This window comes from Anoplopoma fimbria, chromosome 16 (genome assembly GCF_027596085.1).
Source record: "Anoplopoma fimbria isolate UVic2021 breed Golden Eagle Sablefish chromosome 16, Afim_UVic_2022, whole genome shotgun sequence".
Lineage (NCBI taxonomy): Eukaryota > Metazoa > Chordata > Actinopteri > Perciformes > Anoplopomatidae > Anoplopoma > Anoplopoma fimbria.
This window is the reverse complement of record NC_072464.1, coordinates 9255088-9276889: the sequence shown is the minus strand read 5'-3', so window position 1 is coordinate 9276889 and position 21802 is coordinate 9255088. Positions and strand designations below refer to the sequence as shown.

Below are 21802 nucleotides of genomic sequence, written 5' to 3'. Positions count from 1 at the left end.
TTTCTTTTGTTCCTATTTTATTTGAATGTTCTTTGTAATGTGTTGTCAAATGACCCTGATGAATGTAACAAGATCAAACACGGTCAATCTATTAAATCGTTCTTTATACAAAACATGTTGCTTGTTATAACCTCTTCAGACTTTTGCCCTTCTCTGAAAACCTTTTAAAAAGTTGGTAAAGCTGTGCCAGAAACTCCTATTCTGCTTTGGTCAAGACCTTTAAGAGAATAAACTGTGTGATTTTGTATACAATTGTAAATAATAGTTAAACCCAAAGTAGTGCTTGACTCTGACATCTCATCCTGAACTCTGATCCTTGCTGACTTAAAAGACAACATGGGTGAGACATCCCAGAAACGGCTCTGAAAAAAAGAATAGTTGTGAGCATCTACACTTCCATGACAATTGAGCAAAAGCTCTCTGCAGGTGAAGAACATGTGATAAGATTAAAAGCTCCAAGGCAGCTACTAAATGGACCTTGTGCTGAGATTACGCACAGTCTGCAAAAATTCTTATTCTTATTCTTATTGGTGTGAAAACCAATGCACCAGTTTACACATCCATTAGCAATGATGCTGTTTACACTATTGGCCTCTTCCCATACAGGAGCATCGGAGGTTCTCTATATGATATTCCAAACATTAGCTTCAATCAACTATTTGCTATGTAAATATATATTACAGTAGTGTCTACCTGAGCACTCTCCCTCTGCATGTGTTGTAACCTGAGCTTCTCTGTGCTTTGTTTACACAGCTCGTGCCTTATAGTGCATTTAAGTGCATGTGAGCGTGCCCCATGGCTAGCTCCTGACCTCCACTCCTGACCCCGTCCTGACCTATTCACCCTCAGGTAAACACTGTTAGCTCTGTCAGCACTGTTGCTATTGTTTGCGCTTTTAGCACTGTTAGCTGCGAGCTGCCGACTCAGCCATTGCCATGTTGAGAGCCATGTGGAGCCGCTAGATATGCTCTGATTTCTAATTTAGCACTCAGACTTTAGTTCTTCACCTGAGACAGAGGCCAGTCCAGTGAGGACTCATTCTCTCTTTTCAAGACTCCCACCTCTCATTTCTCCCTATATTGGTTTGCTGTCATCCACCCTCCTTAGCTTTTACCTCCGTCACTCTGTTTTGCTAAAGCCGCTGCAATTTAGTGCCGAAAAGTGCAAAAACATGCATCACCACACGGGCTGAATGGGCTGCAGAGTGCATCCTCGCTAACGAGGTCTAAGGGCCAAAGTGGTTAACTAGGCCTCACGGTCGTCCTCCTTCACAATCACTCCGGCTCTCTTTCTGTCTTCTGCCTCCCCTGAACCACCCGGCTGCTCTTACCCCCTTCATTGTTATCCATTTTTTGTCTTGTCAATGTCTTTACATAGACAATGTCCAACACGACGCATTTCGTCATCACCAAAGAAAGATTCTCCATTAATGGGCCTTGACCTTGTCTGACTGTTCTTAAAAACTCTGCTGCTAGGCGCTCTTACCCATAATCACTCCCCTCACTCCTTGACCCTCCTTCCCTCCACACCCCCAACTTTCCATTTCACCTTGTCTCCCCACCATAATCTCCCGATTTTTTTTTTTTTTTCTTCCTACATAAATGTTCTGCTCCTCTCACCTTACAAGAACCCCCCTCTGTTGTTTGTGGGGGCTTGCCTGATAGCCATTAGTGTTACACCCTATTACATGAGTAATGACTGACTGTGAGCTCTAATTAGAGATGTGTTAGGGTGAGCTGACTTACCCCCTCCCCTCCCTCCTCCTTCCTGCTTTTCTGCAGAGCTGTTACTGTGACTCCATCGCCGTGGCGACACCATTAGCACAGCACCTCTAAGAGTTGCAACTCCTGACTGTTAAAACCATTACGTTCATTACAGACCAATCAGAGGGGAAGGTGTTATGGCTAATTGATAAGCTGAGCAGTGCATAAAATCTTCTCTCTAATTGCCCTGCGGGAAAAGGAGAAAGCGCCCTGGGAGAAATAGACAGTGAGAGAATGAAAAGGGGGAGAGATAGAGAGTAGAGAGAGTGTGGAAGCGACTGGCGTGCTAATTTCAAAATCTGATATTTTTCCACTCGAATAATTTGGCCTTACAATATGTCTTCATCCAAACATGCTGTAGATTTTTTTTCCCCCCGCTTCTTGAATAATGGGATGTTTCTTCTGGGTTTGTCATCTGTGATAAGATGATTATCTGAAAGGTCTGGGGCACATTGTGAAGAGAGTCTCGCCTTCTCTGCTGGAGTAGGTAATCCTGGGTAATAGCATTATGGACACAGTGTTTTCCTAAAGCCCATGATTATCCACTGCTGTTTGCCGTGGGATTGACATTGGCCTCCCTGGTCTCTCTCTCTCTCTCTCTCTCTCTCTCCCTCCCTCTTTCCCTGTCCTCTCTTTTTTTCTTACTCTTTTTCTCACTTGATCATGTCATCCTGTCTCTGACTCACCACTCCATCAAGCCCTTATATGCTCTTCTCTTACAATTTAACCAAGAGAAGAAGATGAAAATAGAGCACATGGAGCAACAAAAGAACAAATTGCTTGTACACAAGGGTGCACAGAATTTTAATGGCATGATGTCTCTGTCCAAAAATCACACTTTCAGTTTGTCTTTTTGGGGTAACCATCCTGCTCTAAATACGGACACAATGCTTTACACCACTTACTAGAAAATATGTGAACCCAGTTTTAGCCATTACCAACTCTAAATATTCTCAACACTGGATCCCATTTATATTGTGTTTTTACAGATTGTGTCATTTTACCTTCACTTTCTTCAACTCCTTAGGCTGCTCTCTTGTTCTGGTGAGATACATTTTCCACTTTAGTGGACAATAAAGTCTTCTTCTGTTCTTTTCTGTTTTGTTCAAATGGTGGAAATAGGCGTATATAAACATAGCGGATTACCTGCTTTATCTATTTGTGTAGCTACATTTTCTATATTAAATCATCCCTGCAAACATCTAAAGTTATGGTTTAAGAGGGAATTTAAAAGGAAATAAGATACAAATTCTAGATACATATCAATCCCTTAACTTTTCATGATGTGTACGTTGTTACCTCTCGCTGTTTTTGAGGTCTTTAGGTTTTTTAGTGTCATGTTATGGAGGTTTGTGTTCGAGAGAGACCATATGAACTGAGCTAAGACCTCTGCTATTAGCCGATTGGCTCACTCTTCCCTCAACGCTTTTTGGCCTGAACCTCACCTGATCTCTCCCTCTCTCTCTCTCTCTCTCTCTCTCACTCTCCCACTCTCGCTGTCTTTCTTGTTTTTTTTCCCTCTTAATAGTTTTCAATGTTGCCTTTTACTTAGCTTTACCACTTTGTGTCAATCTCCTGCTTGCATGGTTTATGTGTAGTTCTTATATGATGCAGTAGCTCTCACAAAGTGACAGAGTAATCTCTGGTGAATCAGTTAAAATGACAGAACGTAGAAGTTGTTTTAATCTGCAGCGACGGGATTGTTCCACTGGGAAGAAAGTATATGAAAAGGTTGGTTAACCACCATCGGCTTATTGAGTGCATCTCTAGAAATAATAACAATAAACATTAGTTATCCTGACATTTAATGCCAGACGTATTCTTGCTTTGAAATTTGAGATTTTTCAAGGGAATGTTGGAAATAATATCTCATACATCAGCTCAGCTGTGTCGTTTGTGTGTGTGGGCACGCGTGGGTGTGTGTGGGTTATGAAAAACATAACGTATCCACAAAATTCCCTAACAACCCTTATGACTTATAAAAATGGTTCCTGCGTTTGTGTGTGTGTGTGTGTGTGTGTGTGTGTGTGTGTGTGTGTGTGTGTGTGTGTGTGTGTGTGTGTGTGTGTGTGTGTGTGTGTGTGTGTGTGTTTCCCCACCTAGAAGCTGTCAAAGCCACATGCTTGCAAGCTGTGCAGGTTCATATAACACAAATCTAATTGGATACTGTGGGCTTCACAGTATGGAGCAATATTTGAGGATTTGAGGATCACGTTGTTGGACACAGTGTATGTCCCGAGTAAAAAAACAGCCTCAAAAAGTCAATACCCCCCCCCCCCCCCCCATTGCTTGCATCCTACTCTGCTCCAGGATCAGTAATGGGAGTCAGTATCCAGGAGGATGCGAAGGGGGTGCGGGGGCTCCTCCCCAAGTCCTCGCCCCTCCTCCCCGAATGCGGCACAGCTGCCTCTAAGAACCCCGCCGCTCCAGCCCCATTCATCCTGGAGAGCCAAAAAAAAAAAAAAAAAAAAGAGTGGCTATTTATTAGAATACTTGTTTTGTATTGTTCTGTGCAACACAAAAGCCGCTTCATTGTGTTAGAAGCAAGCCCCTTTTCGCAGAGAGAAACAATAACTTGGAATTGTCTTTTTTGGAGTGTATAATAAATGTCATTTCTTCTTGTCTCTGCTCCTCAGTGTGTGTTGAGTGGTGGGTTTGGGCACCGGGCACGGATGGCCTTGGCACTCGAGCGGCCAGATTGTAGTGGGAGTAGCGGTCTTACATGAAGCTTTGGAGGGTTTAGGACGGCTTTAGGAGTATGGAGGGAGAAATCTGCCCACTTGGTCTGCAGTGTGAGGGAGCGAGGGGAACATGCGTAAGTTTGCATATGACAGTTACGCATTTGTAGTATTTATCCTGTAGATCCATTACTAGTGGATCTGTTGTGAGTGAAAGCTGTTTTTGTCAAAAATGTGAAGTGGAATAAATGTGTTTGTTTTTTTTTAAAAATCACAAGGTTGAAGTGAACTTGAACGCTTTCTGATCTGTGGTTGCGCATACTGAAATATATATATTTGTAATATTATAAAGCTTTATTTGCGGAACCGTCTGCGCTCTGCTGTGGTCAGTTCAGTAAAGATGATGCGCGTGTCTCGCTGCAGGCTGTCGTTTTATTTTTTGGGACAAGTGAGACGCGCGAGGCTGCACAGAGCTCGCGGCTCTGAACCTCACCGGGTACCAGTTGCTCTCCGGCAGACTCGGGTTTGATCTTCCGAGGTGACATTACCGGCTCCCGATCAGGTTCGGGAGTGAGTTGTAATGTCTGTCCGGATTAACCTGATGCATGCTGTAAAAATATGGAAGTTTAATCAAACGTGCATTGTTTTAAAGCGGCTCGATGCCTGTCGAGATGAAGGTTACAAGGTTGTTTTTTGGGGGGTTTTTTTTACTTTTCAGAAAGCGGGTGGGAGTGGTGGGGGCTGGTTGTCAGATGGTTCGGATATAAGAGGTGTAGATTGAAGTCTCTAAAACAATTGCTGCATGATCACAACTATTCCCCACCCAGAAAAAAAACCCCAAATCAACCTGTTTCCCGCGCGCTGGCGTGTGCACTGGGCTGTGCACACACACACACACACACACACACACACACACACACACACACACACACACACACACACACACACACACACACACACACATTGGACATTGTTTTTTCTGGTTAATAGGTTAACTGTTGTAGGAAATGTTGAAGATTAAAGGGGGTAACCAGAGTATTTTCGGTCTCTTTTTTTATTCTTTTTTTTTTTTTTAGTGTTTGAGAGTTTGCTGAGAATAAAAGGCACAAACACCCACTGGACGCTGTGCATCATTTGTGAGACCTGAGTTGTATTTATTCCCCAGTTCGTCTCTTATTTATTTATTTATTTATTTATTCATTTAGAAGGCTGGGGATGGTGGTGGTGGTGGTGGTGGTGGGGGGTGATAACTGCTTTGACCCTTGGCCCCTGCCGTACACCCTCATCGCAGCTCGCACATCCTGTTGCGGAGGCCGCACACAAAGGAGCGAGGAGGTTTGAAAAGAGGTTTGTTAAAAGAGGAGTAACTGATGGGGGAAGACAGAGAGTGTAAACAGGGCCACCGGTGTCCCCGCGTCATTGTGAAGGCTAATCCTCTACAATCCCAAAACCCACTCCACAATGAGAGATACACATAATAATTATAATTATAATAATGATCATTTCATGATTTCTTTTTTTTTTTTCTCGATCGATACTTTAATCCAAAACCATGACAAAAAGCTGTTTTTAATATATTTTTAATTAATCGTGTGTTTCTTTAACAATACCATTGAGGGTGCTTGCGTCGTCTGCTTGAAATAATCTAGACAGATATTAAGATAAATGGCTCAATGCATTAAAACAAGTCTGAAGATGTATTTTGTTCAATTTTGCAATAGCAAATTGGCCAGAATCCAATTTATATTTGCTTGTATTACTGGACTTATCTGGTTTGGCCAATAAAATACCACTCCTTCATTTTCAATTTAGCATTAGGGCTACATACCTTTTATGCATTTTTAATGTGATACGTTTTTGTATTAATAATGAGGCCACTTTAAGCCGTCAGTGGTCTTTCCATTTCTTTATTATAAGAGAGCCAGTGTGCCGTAATTGTTTTTCTTTATTTTAGTTTGTTTATTTGTTTGGTGGTGTGACAGCTTCACTGGCCTCACCTCCCTGTAGCTCTCCAGGTGTCATTACATTGTCATCTTCCTCGCTCCCATAACCCACGTGGCCTAAACCACTGGAAACGTGTATTGACCATTGTGATATCCCCGTTAACCCCATTACCAAAGACGCGTGGATCTGTCCGAGTGATCCCGCTCCCTCGTGGCCCTAAACAGAGAGGCCACATCAAGCTAAGCTCCAATTAAAATAATAAAAAAAAAAAACACAGCAAAGGACGATAGAATGATTAAATCGTTAGTCTCGCCGCGGGAAGTGGTATTTCGTTTTCCCTTTCAATTAGGGGTTGATTGGGCTTTTCAGGGGAGGTCAGCTGTGAAATCTGGATTATATATGCGCGCGCTCGAACACACACATACATCGGCTGCCTCTCGCGCCCTCCGAGCGGGCTCCCGTGTGTTCAATGAGGGACTTAAAGTGTATCGTGTAAAAAAAAAAAAAAAAAAAAAAAAAAAAAAAAGTCCGCTGAAAAATGACAACAGCGGAGTAGTTTACATGTGGTCTCTTTTTTTTTTTTTTTTTTTTTTTTCTCCATCTTTAGCTGCAGGCACAGGCTCAGTGTGGATCCATTCACCACCGCCAGCAGACGGCGATCACGACGCGTTGCCCCGGTACTTTCACGTCGTTACACGGCTATCCATCCTCAGGGGCTTCTCCTCTGAGACCACCGGTGTTTCACCAAGTCTCTCTCACGGCATCCTCTGCATGGAGTGTGTGTGTCATGTCTCCCTCTTACACCTGCTATTACTACATATACCTTAATTACACACTCTGGAAAAAAAAAATTGGATTTCGAAGCTCCGGTTGAGCATCAATTGGCCTGATATTGAATTGGTTTGGGTAGACTGTAGTGTAATTATAGTGCATACAAATAGAATTGGGCCCAGGCTGCTGGGACGCACGATAGATTTGAGAACAGCCCTTAGAGATGAGAGGAAATGTTCTGAAGTTCAAGCACAAATAAGGGAAATAAGTGGAGAATAAACCGATTTTTACCCAAACTTTTGGTGAAGCCTGTGAATGTAAAAGCTTCTGCACACGGTGCCTGTATTTATGTCTATTGGAACCATAGCTGTTCTTTAAAACATATTGAGATGTTTGACTCATGTTGCTCAGAGACTGCACCCCGCTTCATCCCTGCTAACAAATCTTAGTTATTTTTGTTTAGCTGATGTCTCTGAGAGCGTGTTTGGAAATTTCAAATGCCTTGTGCTATTTGTGGGATTGGCCCTCCTTTCTGCCTCCTCCTTCCCCTCCTTCTCCTCCTCCTCCTCCGGTGTGTTCTTCCTCTATGGTCCCCTAGTCACCTGACCAAACGCCATGCAAATCACTCTGCTGTTAGAGCCCCATTGGCCGCTCGTGGCTCATTTAACCGCTGTCAGTGCGCATCACATGGCCGCCGCTTTAACCAACTTCTTAACTCCGACAGGGAAAGTGGCTCAAATGCGCATTCTGTCACAGTGGATGTGAACCAGCCCAGGCGAAGACAGCGAGAAACACTGGTTGGAGAACATTTTATATCCCTTTTCGGATTATTTTTTTGGTCTCGTATTTGAGTCATTCTGGGGGGTTAGACTATCATCCTGTATAAGTCAACCTGCGCGCACCCGAACTCGTGCGCGCCTATCTTGAAAACTCTACTTTTTGTTTTCTCCTCTGTTGGTGGCGAACTTTAAAAGCAGGTGAATGTATAGCATGATGATGGAAACTGACCTGCATTCCCCCGGCCCCCAAACGAACACGACCACGGGGCAAACGGGGCCGAACAGCGGGTCCAAAGCGAACCAGGAGCGCGTGAAGAGGCCGATGAACGCGTTCATGGTGTGGTCCCGTGGGCAGCGGAGGAAGATGGCACAAGAGAACCCCAAGATGCACAACTCTGAGATCAGCAAGCGGCTCGGCGCCGAGTGGAAAGTGATGTCCGAGGCTGAGAAGCGACCTTTCATCGACGAGGCGAAACGGCTGAGAGCCATGCACATGAAGGAGCATCCGGATTACAAGTATCGGCCCAGACGGAAGACCAAGACGCTGCTGAAAAAGGACAAATATTCCCTCGCCGGCGGACTGCTTTCTGGGCCCGGTGGGGGCGGCGGAGTGGGCTTAGGAGTCGGGATGAGTTCCTCCGGGGTCGGGCAGAGGCTGGAGAGCCCCGGGGGTCACGGAGGCTCCGCCGGCTCCGGCTACGCGCACATGAACGGCTGGGCGAACGGCGCGTACTCGGGGCAGGTGGCAGCTGCCGCGGCGGCCGCAGCCATGATGCAGGAGGCGCAGCTCGCCTACAGCCAGCACCCGGGCAGCGGAGCGCACCACCACCACCACTCACACCACCACCACTCACACAACCCCCAGCCCATGCACCGCTACGACATGACGGCGCTGCAGTACAGCCCCATCTCGAACTCTCAGGGCTACATGAACGCTTCCCCGTCCGGCTACGGTGGGATCACCTACACGCAGCACCAGGGCTCCGGCGTCTCCTCCTCAGCCGCCATGGGGACGTTAGGGTCGCTGGTGAAGTCGGAGCCGAGTGTAAGCCCTCCCGTCAGCAGCACACACTCACGGGGTCCGTGCCCCGGAGACTTGAGAGAGATGATAAGCATGTATTTACCGACCGGAGAGCCGGGGGACCCGTCAATGCAAAGTAGACTCCATGCCCTGCCGCAGCACTACCAGAGCGCCACGGCTGGAGTGAACGGGACGGTCCCTCTCACACACATTTAACTCACAGAATAATTGAAAACTGCAACACGAACACATAACCAAATATTTACCTCTTTTCTAAATAACCCCGGTCCCGAAAAAAAACTACCTGCATTTTGTACAGAATGTTTATGATATTGTAAATGAAGGGTAAATAGATAAATTCATCTCGGCTTTTTTTTTTTTTTTTTTTTTTTTTTTTTTTTTTTTTTTTTTTTTTTTTTTTTTTTTTTTTTTTGGAATAGCCACCAGTGGAATTATATAACGAATATGATGCTGAGATATTGGTGATTGTGCTACCATCTTTTTGTTCATTACTTCACAATCTTAGTTGAGGGTTATGCCAGGTTCACAATGGGGGGAGGGGGGGGTATTTGGTTTAATTGTCTCATCATTTTTGGGGGGTTCTTGTAAGTTATTGAAAATGAGATAAAGTGTCATAATCTTAAGAAAGTGCTTTAAAAGATATGGGAAAATCACATTCTTTAAACATTTGTGTTCATTTGCAGAAGCCTGTGTCTTAATTCTTGGAAACCATCTCTTTTTATTGTAACACTCTAATTATTGTAAATTGTGAATAATTTTAATATTTCAAAGGATGAAGGGCAACTGCTGTTGTAATTTAAGTGCTTTTCTGCAAGTGAAAAGCCCTGATATTGCAATGAAGAAGAATTGAATAAATTTCACCAGATGTTGCTTTGATTCTTAAGACAACGGTCTTAGATTGATTATTTTCCACAATGTTCTTACAGGATTGTTTTCACGTTTTAGGACACAAGAATATGATCAAGCCTCCTCTCGAGAAAAAATAGCCACCTGTTTAAATTGTGACACCACATGATCCCACGAGCTTTTAAATAGCCTAATTGTTTGTGCGTAATTGTGCGTAAAAGCTACAGTCTGTAGGCCTCCGAGGAAACATCATCATCATCTTGGTAGGATGATAATGTCTCACTTTAATATGAGTAATGAGAAATATATTCATAGATTATGAAACGTTTTTTTTTAGTGCAAGGCCAAAATATATTCAAGTTCTGAATATTTAAGGAAGGCCAAGTTGATGGCCCACAGTCTCCTTTCATATTAAAATGATTCGTTACATATTAAATTATATTTTCTAAACAAATCTGATTACGTGAAGGCCTCATACGACGAACCACCTGTTAGTGTTAGCCACAAAACGTCTTCATTTATAAATGGGAACAAGAGGTTTTACTTAAATTATGCTATCAACAAACCAAATTGCCTACGAGCTATGACAAATTTAAGCAGCAACATTTGTTTCATTAATTTAAAAAATTCTATTTTTCTAATGAATTGCAAAGTTGTGTGAGACTTCCATTTTTTTAATTAGATCACATCACAATATAATCAACGAAATGTTCTTTAAATTAATATAACAACACATTAAAAGGCCATATAACTCATTTGCTCTGATATTGACTGATGTATTTATGTTAGGCCTTTTTAAAAAACGAAACTGTATATAATACAAAAAAAAAATCATTCAAATAGATTCATATCTTTCTGATGCACTGAGAGAAATTTAGATTGTAATTTCACATCTTCTGTTTTGAACACTTGACGTAAATCATAAGAATCGGGCAGAGAAATGAAAAAAGAGTAATATATAAAATGAACACTATAATGACACAAGGATTGGATTTTCAGTGACTTTCCCATGAACTGGTTTTATTTCAACACATTACATTTTTTTTAAATGTTTATCTGTCTTTAGAAATGTAATTGTTTGAGAGAAAAAATACATTAAGTGAAATACGATATAGATAATTAATATATGTATAGCTTCATGGTGATCAACGAGACCCCCAGGGGGAAAATTTTAAATTTTCCACATCACAAAAGTCTTCATATGTTTAACTTTTTTTTTTTTTTTTTTAAATCTTGCTATCAAATTGAACGGTGCGCAAAGGTGACAATTGTAATAACAGTTATTTTACCCACGGTTTTATCCTCACTGCATAGACCCATCATCTTTTAGTTTAGCTGAGAGGCAGGAAAGTAAAGGGAACCGGGAAAACTACATGAGGCACAAACGGAACAAAATTTGAACAATAAATTCATGTTTTATGAAACTACAAGAGACTTGTGGGAATCAACCATCCGTCATTGTACAGGAAGAAAAATAACTTGTAGTCCATATGTAAAACTCGGTTGCACTCACAGCACAAAGCATGAAACAATTCCAGATTGATGCGTCCATCTAACGACGTCCACAACGAAAACGACACAGCTGTTGCACACACTGGACTTTCACTTCCCATTGGCCATGGCATTTTCGTGACAATGGGGTTATTGATGACTCATCAGAATTTCAAAGTTGTAGATGTTTGATTTGAGATTACTTTTTGGTACCTTTGTACAAAAGCACCTTTATTGAGGATCAGACATGTTTTAAAAAAAGACAGATATCATGTCATTCAGATAGCTAATCTCTTTAGAGTTGTGAAAAATGACGTCATTTTTTTGACAGATTGCAGCTGGGTTTGACATGTATATTTTTTTATTGCCTTTAGGTCTCATGTGTAGATATAGGCTAATAGCCATACACATGCAAATGAGGGGAAATTATGCCTATTTAGGCATTTAAAAAAAAAAAATCAATTAATCTCAAATACATAGTTTAAGGGCCTATTTCACACTGATGAAGACTTGCATGGTATGTCAATTAAACCTGTTAGGCCTCATAGTAAAGCGTGTAAGGTTTTGGCTGAGCATTAATCTATTCAAAGAAATCAGAGGAACAATATCTGGAAATTTGTTTTTTTCAATTCCGAAACCCCAAAAGAGGCCGAATCTATGGAGACATCTCTCCTCGCTACAGCGGGACGGCCTCCTCGTGCGTTTTGCATCTGTTTCTATCTTATCTGTTGATGTGAAGAGATGCGGATTAACAGTGAAAGCCCGGAGAGGCGGAGCGCGTCACGGCGCATCGGCCGGCTAAAAGAGGAGCGTTCTGGCAAATTTAACCCGAATAAATTACACCTTGAGGTGGAAGAGGGGTAAGTGTAGGGTGCGACGCGTAAAGGCAATGAGGCAGCGGCGTGCGTGTGTGTGTGTGTGTGTGTGTGTGTGTGTGTGTGTGTGTGTGTGTGTATTCGTGATTCTGTGCATGCGCGCGTGTGCGTGTGTTCAGCTGACCGGCCAATAAATCTCTCCTCAGCGCGGTGCTCTTATCTTGTAGCACCGATAGGATATATCCCGTGCTAGGAGGCCATCAGCAGCAGCGCACACTCGGCTGCTCGTAAAGCCCCGATCCCTTGCACTCCCTGTCCTAAATGGGGATAATTAGCGTCACTTTATCACGCCTCTGCATATTTTCTCCGCTTCTCCCCCCCCTGTTTCTAAAAAAAAAAAAAAAATTACCAAACAGGCTGCTCTCGTCGCTCTGTCACAGAAGATTATGGAGACAGATTGCACAGAGCGAATGTGCCGGCTGAGATTAGCGCGGAATAGAGAAAGCAACTGGGCCAATGAATTCCTCGGAAGGGCCTTATCGTGCAATTACACGTTGACATGTTTAACAATCTTGCTGCCTCTTAATCCTGCAGTGCTGCTCTATCTACCCACAGCTACTGCGCTGTATGCCGGCACACAGACCTAATGCACCGAAACGCAGCACAAATGTCCTGAAAGTTATGAGAAATTGCTTTATTTTTCCAAACTTTGTCCCGCATTCAAACGCCTTTTTTATTTTCCTATTTTTTTTTTTCAGATTTCTCCGTTGTTGGAATAACAGCTGCACTGGAACTTTTTGACAAGAGGTGAGATATGAAAAATGAAAGAAAAGAGAAAAAAAAAAAAAAAGATATTTGGTGTATTGTTAACCCTAAATCACTGTTTCACTTTATCGATTAATCGAAAAGTGATAAAAAAAAAAAAAAAAAAAAGAAATGTTTGTGCATGTCCCTCCAGATTGGCGATGTGAAGCAGAAAGTGCCCGGTTTGTATGCAGTTTAATGTAGACTTTACCATCTCTCTGCTCAACATGAACACACACACACACACACACACACACACACACACACACACACACACACACACACACACACACACACACACACACACACCACCACGTCCCGGCCCCCGTCCCTCTTGCCTGTCGGTAGCCTGTATCGGGGCCTGTGTGGGAGTGATTGTGGAGCTCCACTGTAGGAATTTGGCAGCGGCCGATGGTTTGGAGAGCCGCCCCACGCTGAGCCCCATTCAGCGGCCAGCGCGCTGTGAGGTTGGGAAGTTTCAGTCAGCCGTACAACTCAATGGTCCCCCACAAAGGCGATTACAAGCCCCAGCGCATTCCTGTAGGGACCTGGGAGCGGCGCAGGTGCGAGGGGGGACCGGGGCAACCCGTCAGAGGAGTGATAAAAACGGGACAGGGCTGGGGCCACACAAAAACAGCCTCTCCGCGGGAACCGGGGAGGTTTTGGAGGAACGAGGAGAAAGGAAAGAATAAGTTTAGAAGAAGATGGGAGTTTGGGGGGTTGGGGTGCAGCATACTGAGTGGCCTCACTGTCCATCACTGCATGAAAGGATGAGGAGACTCGCAATCAGGGCTGAAGCCAGGATCTCACTCAGGTCATGACTCCAGATTTTGACTAGCCATTATATATCTGTATTTAAGAACACAAATTTCTCACTTTATTAATTCGTTTTAGTGCTTTGTTATATTTCCTGTAAACTTTATTATTGTCTAAATGTTCTAGTTTTCTGCAAGGTATGAAATTCAGGCAAAATGTAGCTTACTAAATGTCTTTTTAATATATGTTTTGATTTTAAGACATTTAGTCTATTAAGTATTATACTCTCAGAAACCCAACATGTTGGCGACTGTACATCTATCTGAAAACTAGCAGCCTTTATTGTATGCAAGTGAAATAGGTCCAATCTCTGCAGTCGATATAAACTTTGTCTCACATAAAGGGGCTTTGTTAAGAGGACCATGAAACTCTTCTCATTCCTGCTTTGAAATAACTTAACAGGGTCACTAAGTTGCTTAAATAAAGCAAATACATTTTGTAGGGAAAGTATTACTGTTGGAATTTTATGTATTAAATACATAAAAAAAGAACTTTTTTATCTGCAAACATACAAAGTGTTCTGTATTTTGAATATATATATATATACTTAGAGGTGGATCAAATTACTGGGAATTATGAATCGAGGTCACTAGTGGTGACAAACCCACCGAAAGTTTTCTCTGAACTCTGAGGCTTCCCTCAGCTCTAAGTGGCCTTTTTTACTTGTTTAAACTCATTATTTTGGTTTTCATGCAAACATACTCATCAACTTAATTTCTAGCCACAGCAGGGAGTTGTTTTAAGCAAACAAGTTCTGATGAACCCTAATCTTGTACACTACATGTCCAGCACCCTACAGCAGACAGACTAAAGCCCCTTTCACACAGCCTGTTCAAGGGAATGTCGCAGTGTTATTCTGCCTCGACTAATGTTAAAGGTACAAACACAAAATTTGGGGAAATAGTTGTTCTTCCATTAAGCCGGCAGCGGAGCAGAAGGTAGTCACAGAGCCAAATCAGCGTCAGTGTAAAAGGGACAGCCAGCACGGCAGGACTTCCCGCACATACACTGTACACTGACTCTGTTGTGTTGCACGCAGCAGCGCCATAATGAGTTTTGAAAAGTGGTGGGGGGCATCCAGCTTTTAGAGACGTAAGACACTGGGTGGACCTAGACCCTCTTGGCCCGGGTGCCTTGAAGAAATCTTTATATATTTTAAAGTCAGTTGCCTCAGTCTGTGGACTTTGAGAGCAGAATTTAGAGGCTAGACCCATGAAGAACTTTGTGTTTCTGTTAACAATTTAATCATAAACAGGTTGGTTGTATAGACATGTGTGGTGGGGCCAGCCAGCACCGGGGAGAGGATACCCGAGGTGACGCTCCCACACCTGGGAGTAACCATCCACGCAAAGCCAAGTTTAATCTCCCGGGGAGACTGTTCGGATACCACCCGCTGAGAAGTGTAAAAATATTTTGGGTCTGTTATGAAACTTACAAAGTTTGCGACGGGCTGGATGTCTGTATTGCACTATCTCTGTGTAACAAGTTAGCAACTAGCTGTGACCATAGTGGAGTATTTAGCAGAGCCAAATGTTTCCCCCAAGCAATAGGTTTTTAGTTTATTCCAATGCCCCGTAGTGGCCAAAAATGTATTCATGCAGCTTTAATTTTAGACAGCTAAAACGTCTTGGTTAAGATGAAGTAAAGAGCCTGTAAAATAAACAATTGTTGGTAGTTGGTAGGGGTTGGGTTTCAGTGTCAAAGTTTTGATATGTCAAACCATTCACCCCCAAGCTCCTACGACTTCTCAAGGCCTTATGAAGGTTAAACTTTCTGGATGGAAGAAATATGGCCAGTCAGTGAATTTCAGCAATTAAACAAAAAAAGTAGCAGTCTGTCAAAAAAGTAGTTTACAACCTTATAAACAGGTTTATGACCAAAGAGACGGACTGTAGCTATGTTTGATTGCATACAGCTATCACTTACTGGTAGGAAGAGTGACATTTATTTTAAATAACTGAAAGAAGTTATTGCAGATCAATACAGTCTGCTTTACTGGCGTCCCTGCTAAAACCACATTTACATTTTAAATGCTATGCTAAAAAAAAGAATGATTTCACCTTGCGGGACTTCTGCCCCACTCCCAGCTGCTTGAGTTAGATGGCGCTTTGAGCATGGATTGTATGTAGGAAGTGGACGTAGTCATCGTAACGTCACCCATCGGTTTGTGGACGGCCGTTTGGAAGCCTCGACTTTGGCATTGTGGCTGTTGCCATTTGGGATTATGGCCGTGCCCATCTTGACTTTTTGCAACCAGTGAACAGAGGCCATATTTTGACTGCAGAGGAGTGACTTAGAGACGCCATATATGGCTCTGGTAGCGGTAGCAACCTAGCTTTATGGCCTAGACAGTCTTCACCCTCCATTCGTATAACATATAAATAAAGGAAGAACGCTTTTTCTTGCTGTGGCCATTCTAAAATGAGCAGTGGTGAAAGTTACTATATTCTATTATGAACAATGAGTTGATAAGCAGACAGCATTGGCTGGTGTTAAAAGGTTGTCTACTTCCACTTTAAATGTTGCTGTATGTTGATACTTTGATCCTTTAACCTAAAACACTTGGTTGACTTGACATGTGACAAATATATAAATCATATACTGATGATTAATACCAAGTTGTGTTGACTGCTTATTATTTTTGGCTCATCCTTATATAAGAAGGACGAATAGCCCAATTAAAACTGATTAACAACTGCTTCCAGTGGCATATTGGTGAAATGATTGTGTTGACTGACTGTAGGATTGTAAGCCTCTAAATGGCCAAAGTTAAAAAGTGATTAGCAGTAGAAGTGTATGCAGAGATGAATCTTGGGATGGTCAGTGCAGTGGCCATTTTTATGTGTACCATTGCCATTGCAAAGAACTGTGACACAGAACAACAAGTTGCGGACTTACTCATGCCAGTGTAACACAACAGTGTTGGCGTCCAGTGTGTGACCGTGTAGTCTTGTCATTCCGGCTGTCCGTTCATCCCTAAAGACGTCCATCACTTCAGCCCCTTTAGCAGGTGTGCTTGGAAGACTGGTGTTTAATACGACTTGGCTTTTTTACTTTTGTAGCTCTGGCCATCAGTTCTACAACATTACCTTTGTACTCACCAAAGTAATTGCTGAGATCTCAGAATGCAGCTACGTCGCTAAAAATAGGTCCAACAAGGCAAGAAACACTAGCAGCCAGACAATCAGGCAAGACCCCAAGGACGAGTAATCAGAGCCTCTACAGCGAGTGCACCTCTCATTCCCCACCAGAGGATCATAAAGAAGATACAATGAATGGCATCAGAATGAGCCGCACTGGTCACATGCAGAAATGTGTCGAAGTGGAAGCTTTAACACTCTCATGTAGACTACCTTGTTGGGATCACATAAATCTATAATATGTGTCCTGAAAAGGCACATGCACAAACAAGTCTCTCCTATCAAGACATGGGACTTTAACCATCTCTTCAAATACTTGAAATTATCTATAAATTCAAAAGAAGAATAACAGGAGCATGGATCTTTTAAAGTTAAACTCCATTTTCTCGGGGTGTCCATGTACCCTTTTTCAGGTCAGACAAACTTTGATACCAGTGTTCCAATCAACAAGGAAGGGTCACATGATACGTTTTGAGTGTCGTCTACAATCCTGTTTTTGTACTTGAAGGAAGGATCTTTGGCCCTGTAGCTTCTTTTTTCTCTTTCATCATAAGTGTCTCCAAAAAGAGTTTGAACCAGTTTGAAAGAGTTTCCTTGACAGCGCGGGTTGAACTATTACAGGTGCCCAGGAGTAAAAGTGGGAATTTAGAATAAAGTGTTAATGAAGTGAAGTGGCTTCCTGTTCCTCACTTATTTTTACATTAGACACTGAGTCAGAATTGTATCATCAGAATTTTATTTCCGATTAGCTAGAGTATTCATCATATGTTTTTCCGAAAGAACCAAATGTATAACACAGACTTCAATGCCAGAAACACACCAAGCAGCAGGGAAGTGCAGCTTCATTTTATATTACATTTTTCCGGAGCTAAGAGGCATGTTCATGTGTTTTAGACCGGAAGAATTTCTTCTCAATACGGGTCAACATGTCATAGTAGTCACAGGACTCTGTTTACGCATTGGCTGCGGGTAAACTCCGGCCACAATTAGCTGCCAAAAAATGTAACTATCCCCACTGCTTAGCTTGGCTGCATTTCAAATGCAAATCAAATGACTGCAGCTCGCTGAGCTCGCAGCCACCGCCGCAGCATTCCGTAGACATTGCATGGCAGCTCGGTCCAGACCACATTTGGGGGGGAGGAAGAATAGTTTGAAAGTAATGGCGTCTCCTGCATACTAGTATTACTTTCTTTCTTGGTCTTCCGTTTCTCCCACTTGAACAGACTCTTTTCAGCAGGTGAAATGCTTTACTTCAGTCGCTCTATCTCTGTACTGTGTTTTTTAGCCATTCTACTAAAGAGGCTCTATGGATGACACTGCTTTGTGTCCACCACTTTGGTCCATACTGGAATATCTAAAAAACGATAAAATCCATGGTCCCCAAACGATTTATCCTTGGCAGATCCCGTGACTTTGAATCTATTGTTAGTTTCCACAGCTTGTATTCGCAATTAATGAAGAATTAATGAACATTGATCACAAAAACATAGCCACAAGGAACACAATACAGTCATAGGAACATGGGTCCATTGAGTGTTATTGCTACAGTTTGTTAATGGCAAAGGGTGATATAGCGAAGTGACCGTTCCTGACTTCCTTCCTTTTCTCCTTGCACCACCATGAGGTTCACATTAGTTTTTTTTATGAAATGCCTCAACAAATATTGGATGGATAGCTATAAAAACTGTGACACAATTCATGTTTACCTCATAATAAATTGTTATCACTTTGGCAATTTGCATCATCAGGTCAAAATTTGTCTAATACAGTTAATGAGTAAATATTTGCCAAACTTAGCTGTATTTTATGTTTGGAGCTCTTTAGCAAATGTTAGCATGCTAATGCGCTAAACTAAGATGGTGACCCTAGTGAACATCCCACTAGTATAACATGATGCTGCAATCATGTCGTATCATATCAAGGGGTTATTGTTTTTACGACTTGTAAATAATGTCACTAGTTTCACTTCAACATATAAATTGTAATTACGACTGGGAATCCTCTAACATATCCGGTTTTCCACTTAAAAATACAGAAGTGCCTGAAAACCAAACAAACATGGATCAGCAAAAGCCTATTTTTTCAATGTCATTACTTCCACATTTAATAGTTTTGGTGAGTATTTTTACTCGACCAACTCTGTAATCTTTCTTGAAGTGAAGTGAAAACTTGCAAGAGTTTAACAGTGGATCCATCCCATCTCTGCAATACACCCAATATGATGTGAACATTGTGAGCATGTTAGCATGGTGTGGTTAGCAGTACACTCAAAACGTCGCTCTGCTGGCTCCCTCTAATTCAACAATTCACTCAACAGAGTGCTGTGTACAACACACCTGCAGTGTTTCTCTATCGCTGGCCCGCACACATGCGTACCCACCAGATGCTGTAAAGGATTTCTGCTCCTCTGTGGCAGGTGATAAGTCTCAGTGCAGTAGAGAATGAGATTAATGTGGGGTCAAATGGTTCAAATAAGAAACAGCGGTTTTATGGTGCCTGCTGCGCGCTGATAGCTGTTTGAACCGGCTGACCTTTGAACCCTCCGGGGTCAAGTGATCAACAAACTGGGTCGTTTAGATAGGTCAGATTGGAACAAGTGAAAGATGTGTATGTCACAGCAATATGTCCAAGAGGAGCAGATAAATTGTTTTTAATGATTATAACCCTTCTCAATTTGTTTCCGGAGCCATTAGATTGTTGTCAGCTATCAGACTGTTTAAGGTGTAGGATACATTTGATTAATTTGTAATTTAATAGATAACCTTGTGGCTGTTTTATCACTATTTAGCTGACTGAACCATACATTTGTGTGTCTCTTTCTATCTATGAATACACACATGTACATATTGTGCACAGTATGTATATGTCATATCATAAACCCTACATATGAAACTACAGGGCACTGTTTGCTCTGTTCTGCTGTGTCTTTATTTATTGACTTTTGACATTTGATATCCCTACAAATCAATATCCTCTCTTTGTCCATCTCCCTCTTTCTCTGTCTGTCTCTCTCATCCAGAGAAACTGTCCATCATGGCTATCACCAATGGACATGGATCACTGTGGGGCCTGTGATTAACAGATAGCACCTTGTCTCCTCTGCTGGCAGGCCATCATTACGACGAGCCCTAGAACATAGGTGCTGTGGGCGAAAAAGACCTTTAGGAAAATGTCAGCAACAGTCAGAGCCCTAAATTTCCTCCATTCACTCTTCCCCATGTGATGCTACCTCCTCTAAACCCCCTAATTACACAACCATTTTCTCCTATTGACCATTGTTTTGTATCTAAGTACAGTGTCTGGTTTAGGAGTATGTGGAGATTTTATTTTATCTTTTTTTTTCTTATGTGGCTTTCCTAAAGGTCGGCCATGAAAATCATCGACAAAAAAAACAAAAAAACCTTGCCCTATATTTCACCCATCTCAGCAAAAAACAATAAACAGCTCTCATTTCCCATTCCCTTTCACTGGAGCCAGCTTCACTGTCTTAATACTCTTAGTCCCTCAGCTGGCATGTTTTCCAAGAACCCGCTGCATTTTTAGATTTGTTAAATCCGTCAAAATGCCTGTAATGAATATTTCTACAGCCTTGAGTGTATTTAATGTGCCGTGTGACCAGCCCAAAAAGGAACTTGTACTGATCTGGCACTGGGGACCAGAGCATCAGTAGAGAGAAGCCTCAGTCAGTGTGGAAACAGTGTGAAACAGGTCATTTTAATTTAAAACAAAACTCTTTTATCAAGAGAAGCAGAAAGGAAATACGCATTTATTATTTACATATCATCTTAGGTGTCAATTAATATCTTTCCAGTGCATGAAGTGACATGTCATGAATATTTCTGTTTTACATTTTCAAAAAAAGAAACCACAATTTGTACAGTTTTCCTCATGGAATAACTCTCCTCTTGTGAAACACATCTTTTACTATACACTTTAATTGTACAGTCTGTTTTACTGTTGTGTTAGATTTTGCTGAAAAAAAAGAGAATACATATTGAATAAAAGCTTGCATCTTGTTTCTGCCTGGATATATTATTGTGCCTCTCGTCTTTTTCTTTTCACATTCAATTTGGGAGGTAAATTAATACTTCAAACTGAAAAGTTATGGAAAAGTTTTAACGTTTAAACTATGTGTTAATTTCAAGGCTTAAATGCGCCCTCAATTAATTTACCATTGCCCCTAAGTAATTGATTTTAGATGGAGAGAAAGAGAGAGGTGGGGGGTGATATGTGTTGATGTGTGAAAACCGCTAAAGCCAACAAATGAAAAAATAACTAACGGCATAATTGCGGTGAGCGCTATAACCTTGCTTTATTGATTTTTTTTTTCCATCAAGGCATTTGGCTAACATTAAAGTTAGGCCCATAATAACACAAGTTATTTCTCAGCTTTCTGCGATCATTTATATTTTGTTTAACCCACTCAGCTCGGTCTATCATTGACTCGTTCAGGTGTGTGCAACCAACCGCACAAAGACGAACACTGGTGAGAGAATAGTCCAGCAGTGTGTGTGTGTGTGTGTGTGTGTGTGTGTGTGTGTGTGTGTGTGTGTGTGTGTGTGTGTGTGTGTGTGTGTGTTTGCTGAGCTACAGACTCAGTGAACAGCCACAGACAGAACGTGTACAGGGACTAGATAATGAGCATCTCAGGTGACTACATGCAGTGATTACCAGGTTGCTGGTGTTATAGGAACTATATCACATAAACATACACTCCCACTCTGTGCACACACACACACACACACACACACACACACACACACACACACACACACACATTCTGACGCACACACACATGGCACACACACTCCTGAGAGATCCTTGGTTATCACACCCTTCCAGATTGTTCTGAACTACTTATGGAAAACACACACATCTCAAGATGTGGCCACTCTTGCCAATATGAGCCCAGT

At 42.1% G+C, this 21802-nt stretch overlaps 1 protein-coding gene across 1 annotated transcript; it reads left to right on the top strand.

Annotated features, from left to right (window-relative positions):
* Nucleotides 1-806: 806 nt before the first annotated feature.
* On the top strand, nucleotides 807-9235 carry sox1a (SRY-box transcription factor 1a). The gene is made up of 2 exons (XM_054615097.1): nucleotides 807-849; nucleotides 8134-9235. The coding sequence occupies exon 2, from the start codon at nucleotides 8138-8140 to the stop codon at nucleotides 9170-9172; it is 1035 nt and encodes a 344-aa protein (XP_054471072.1). The 5' UTR covers nucleotides 807-849; nucleotides 8134-8137; the 3' UTR covers nucleotides 9173-9235.
* The last annotated feature ends 12567 nt before the right edge of the window (nucleotides 9236-21802 follow it).

Excerpts from the sequence above, each read along its gene's own strand:
- sox1a (XM_054615097.1), top strand. The coding sequence starts at position 8,138 with ATGTATAGCATGATGATGGAAACTGACCTGCATTCCCCCGGCCCCCAA.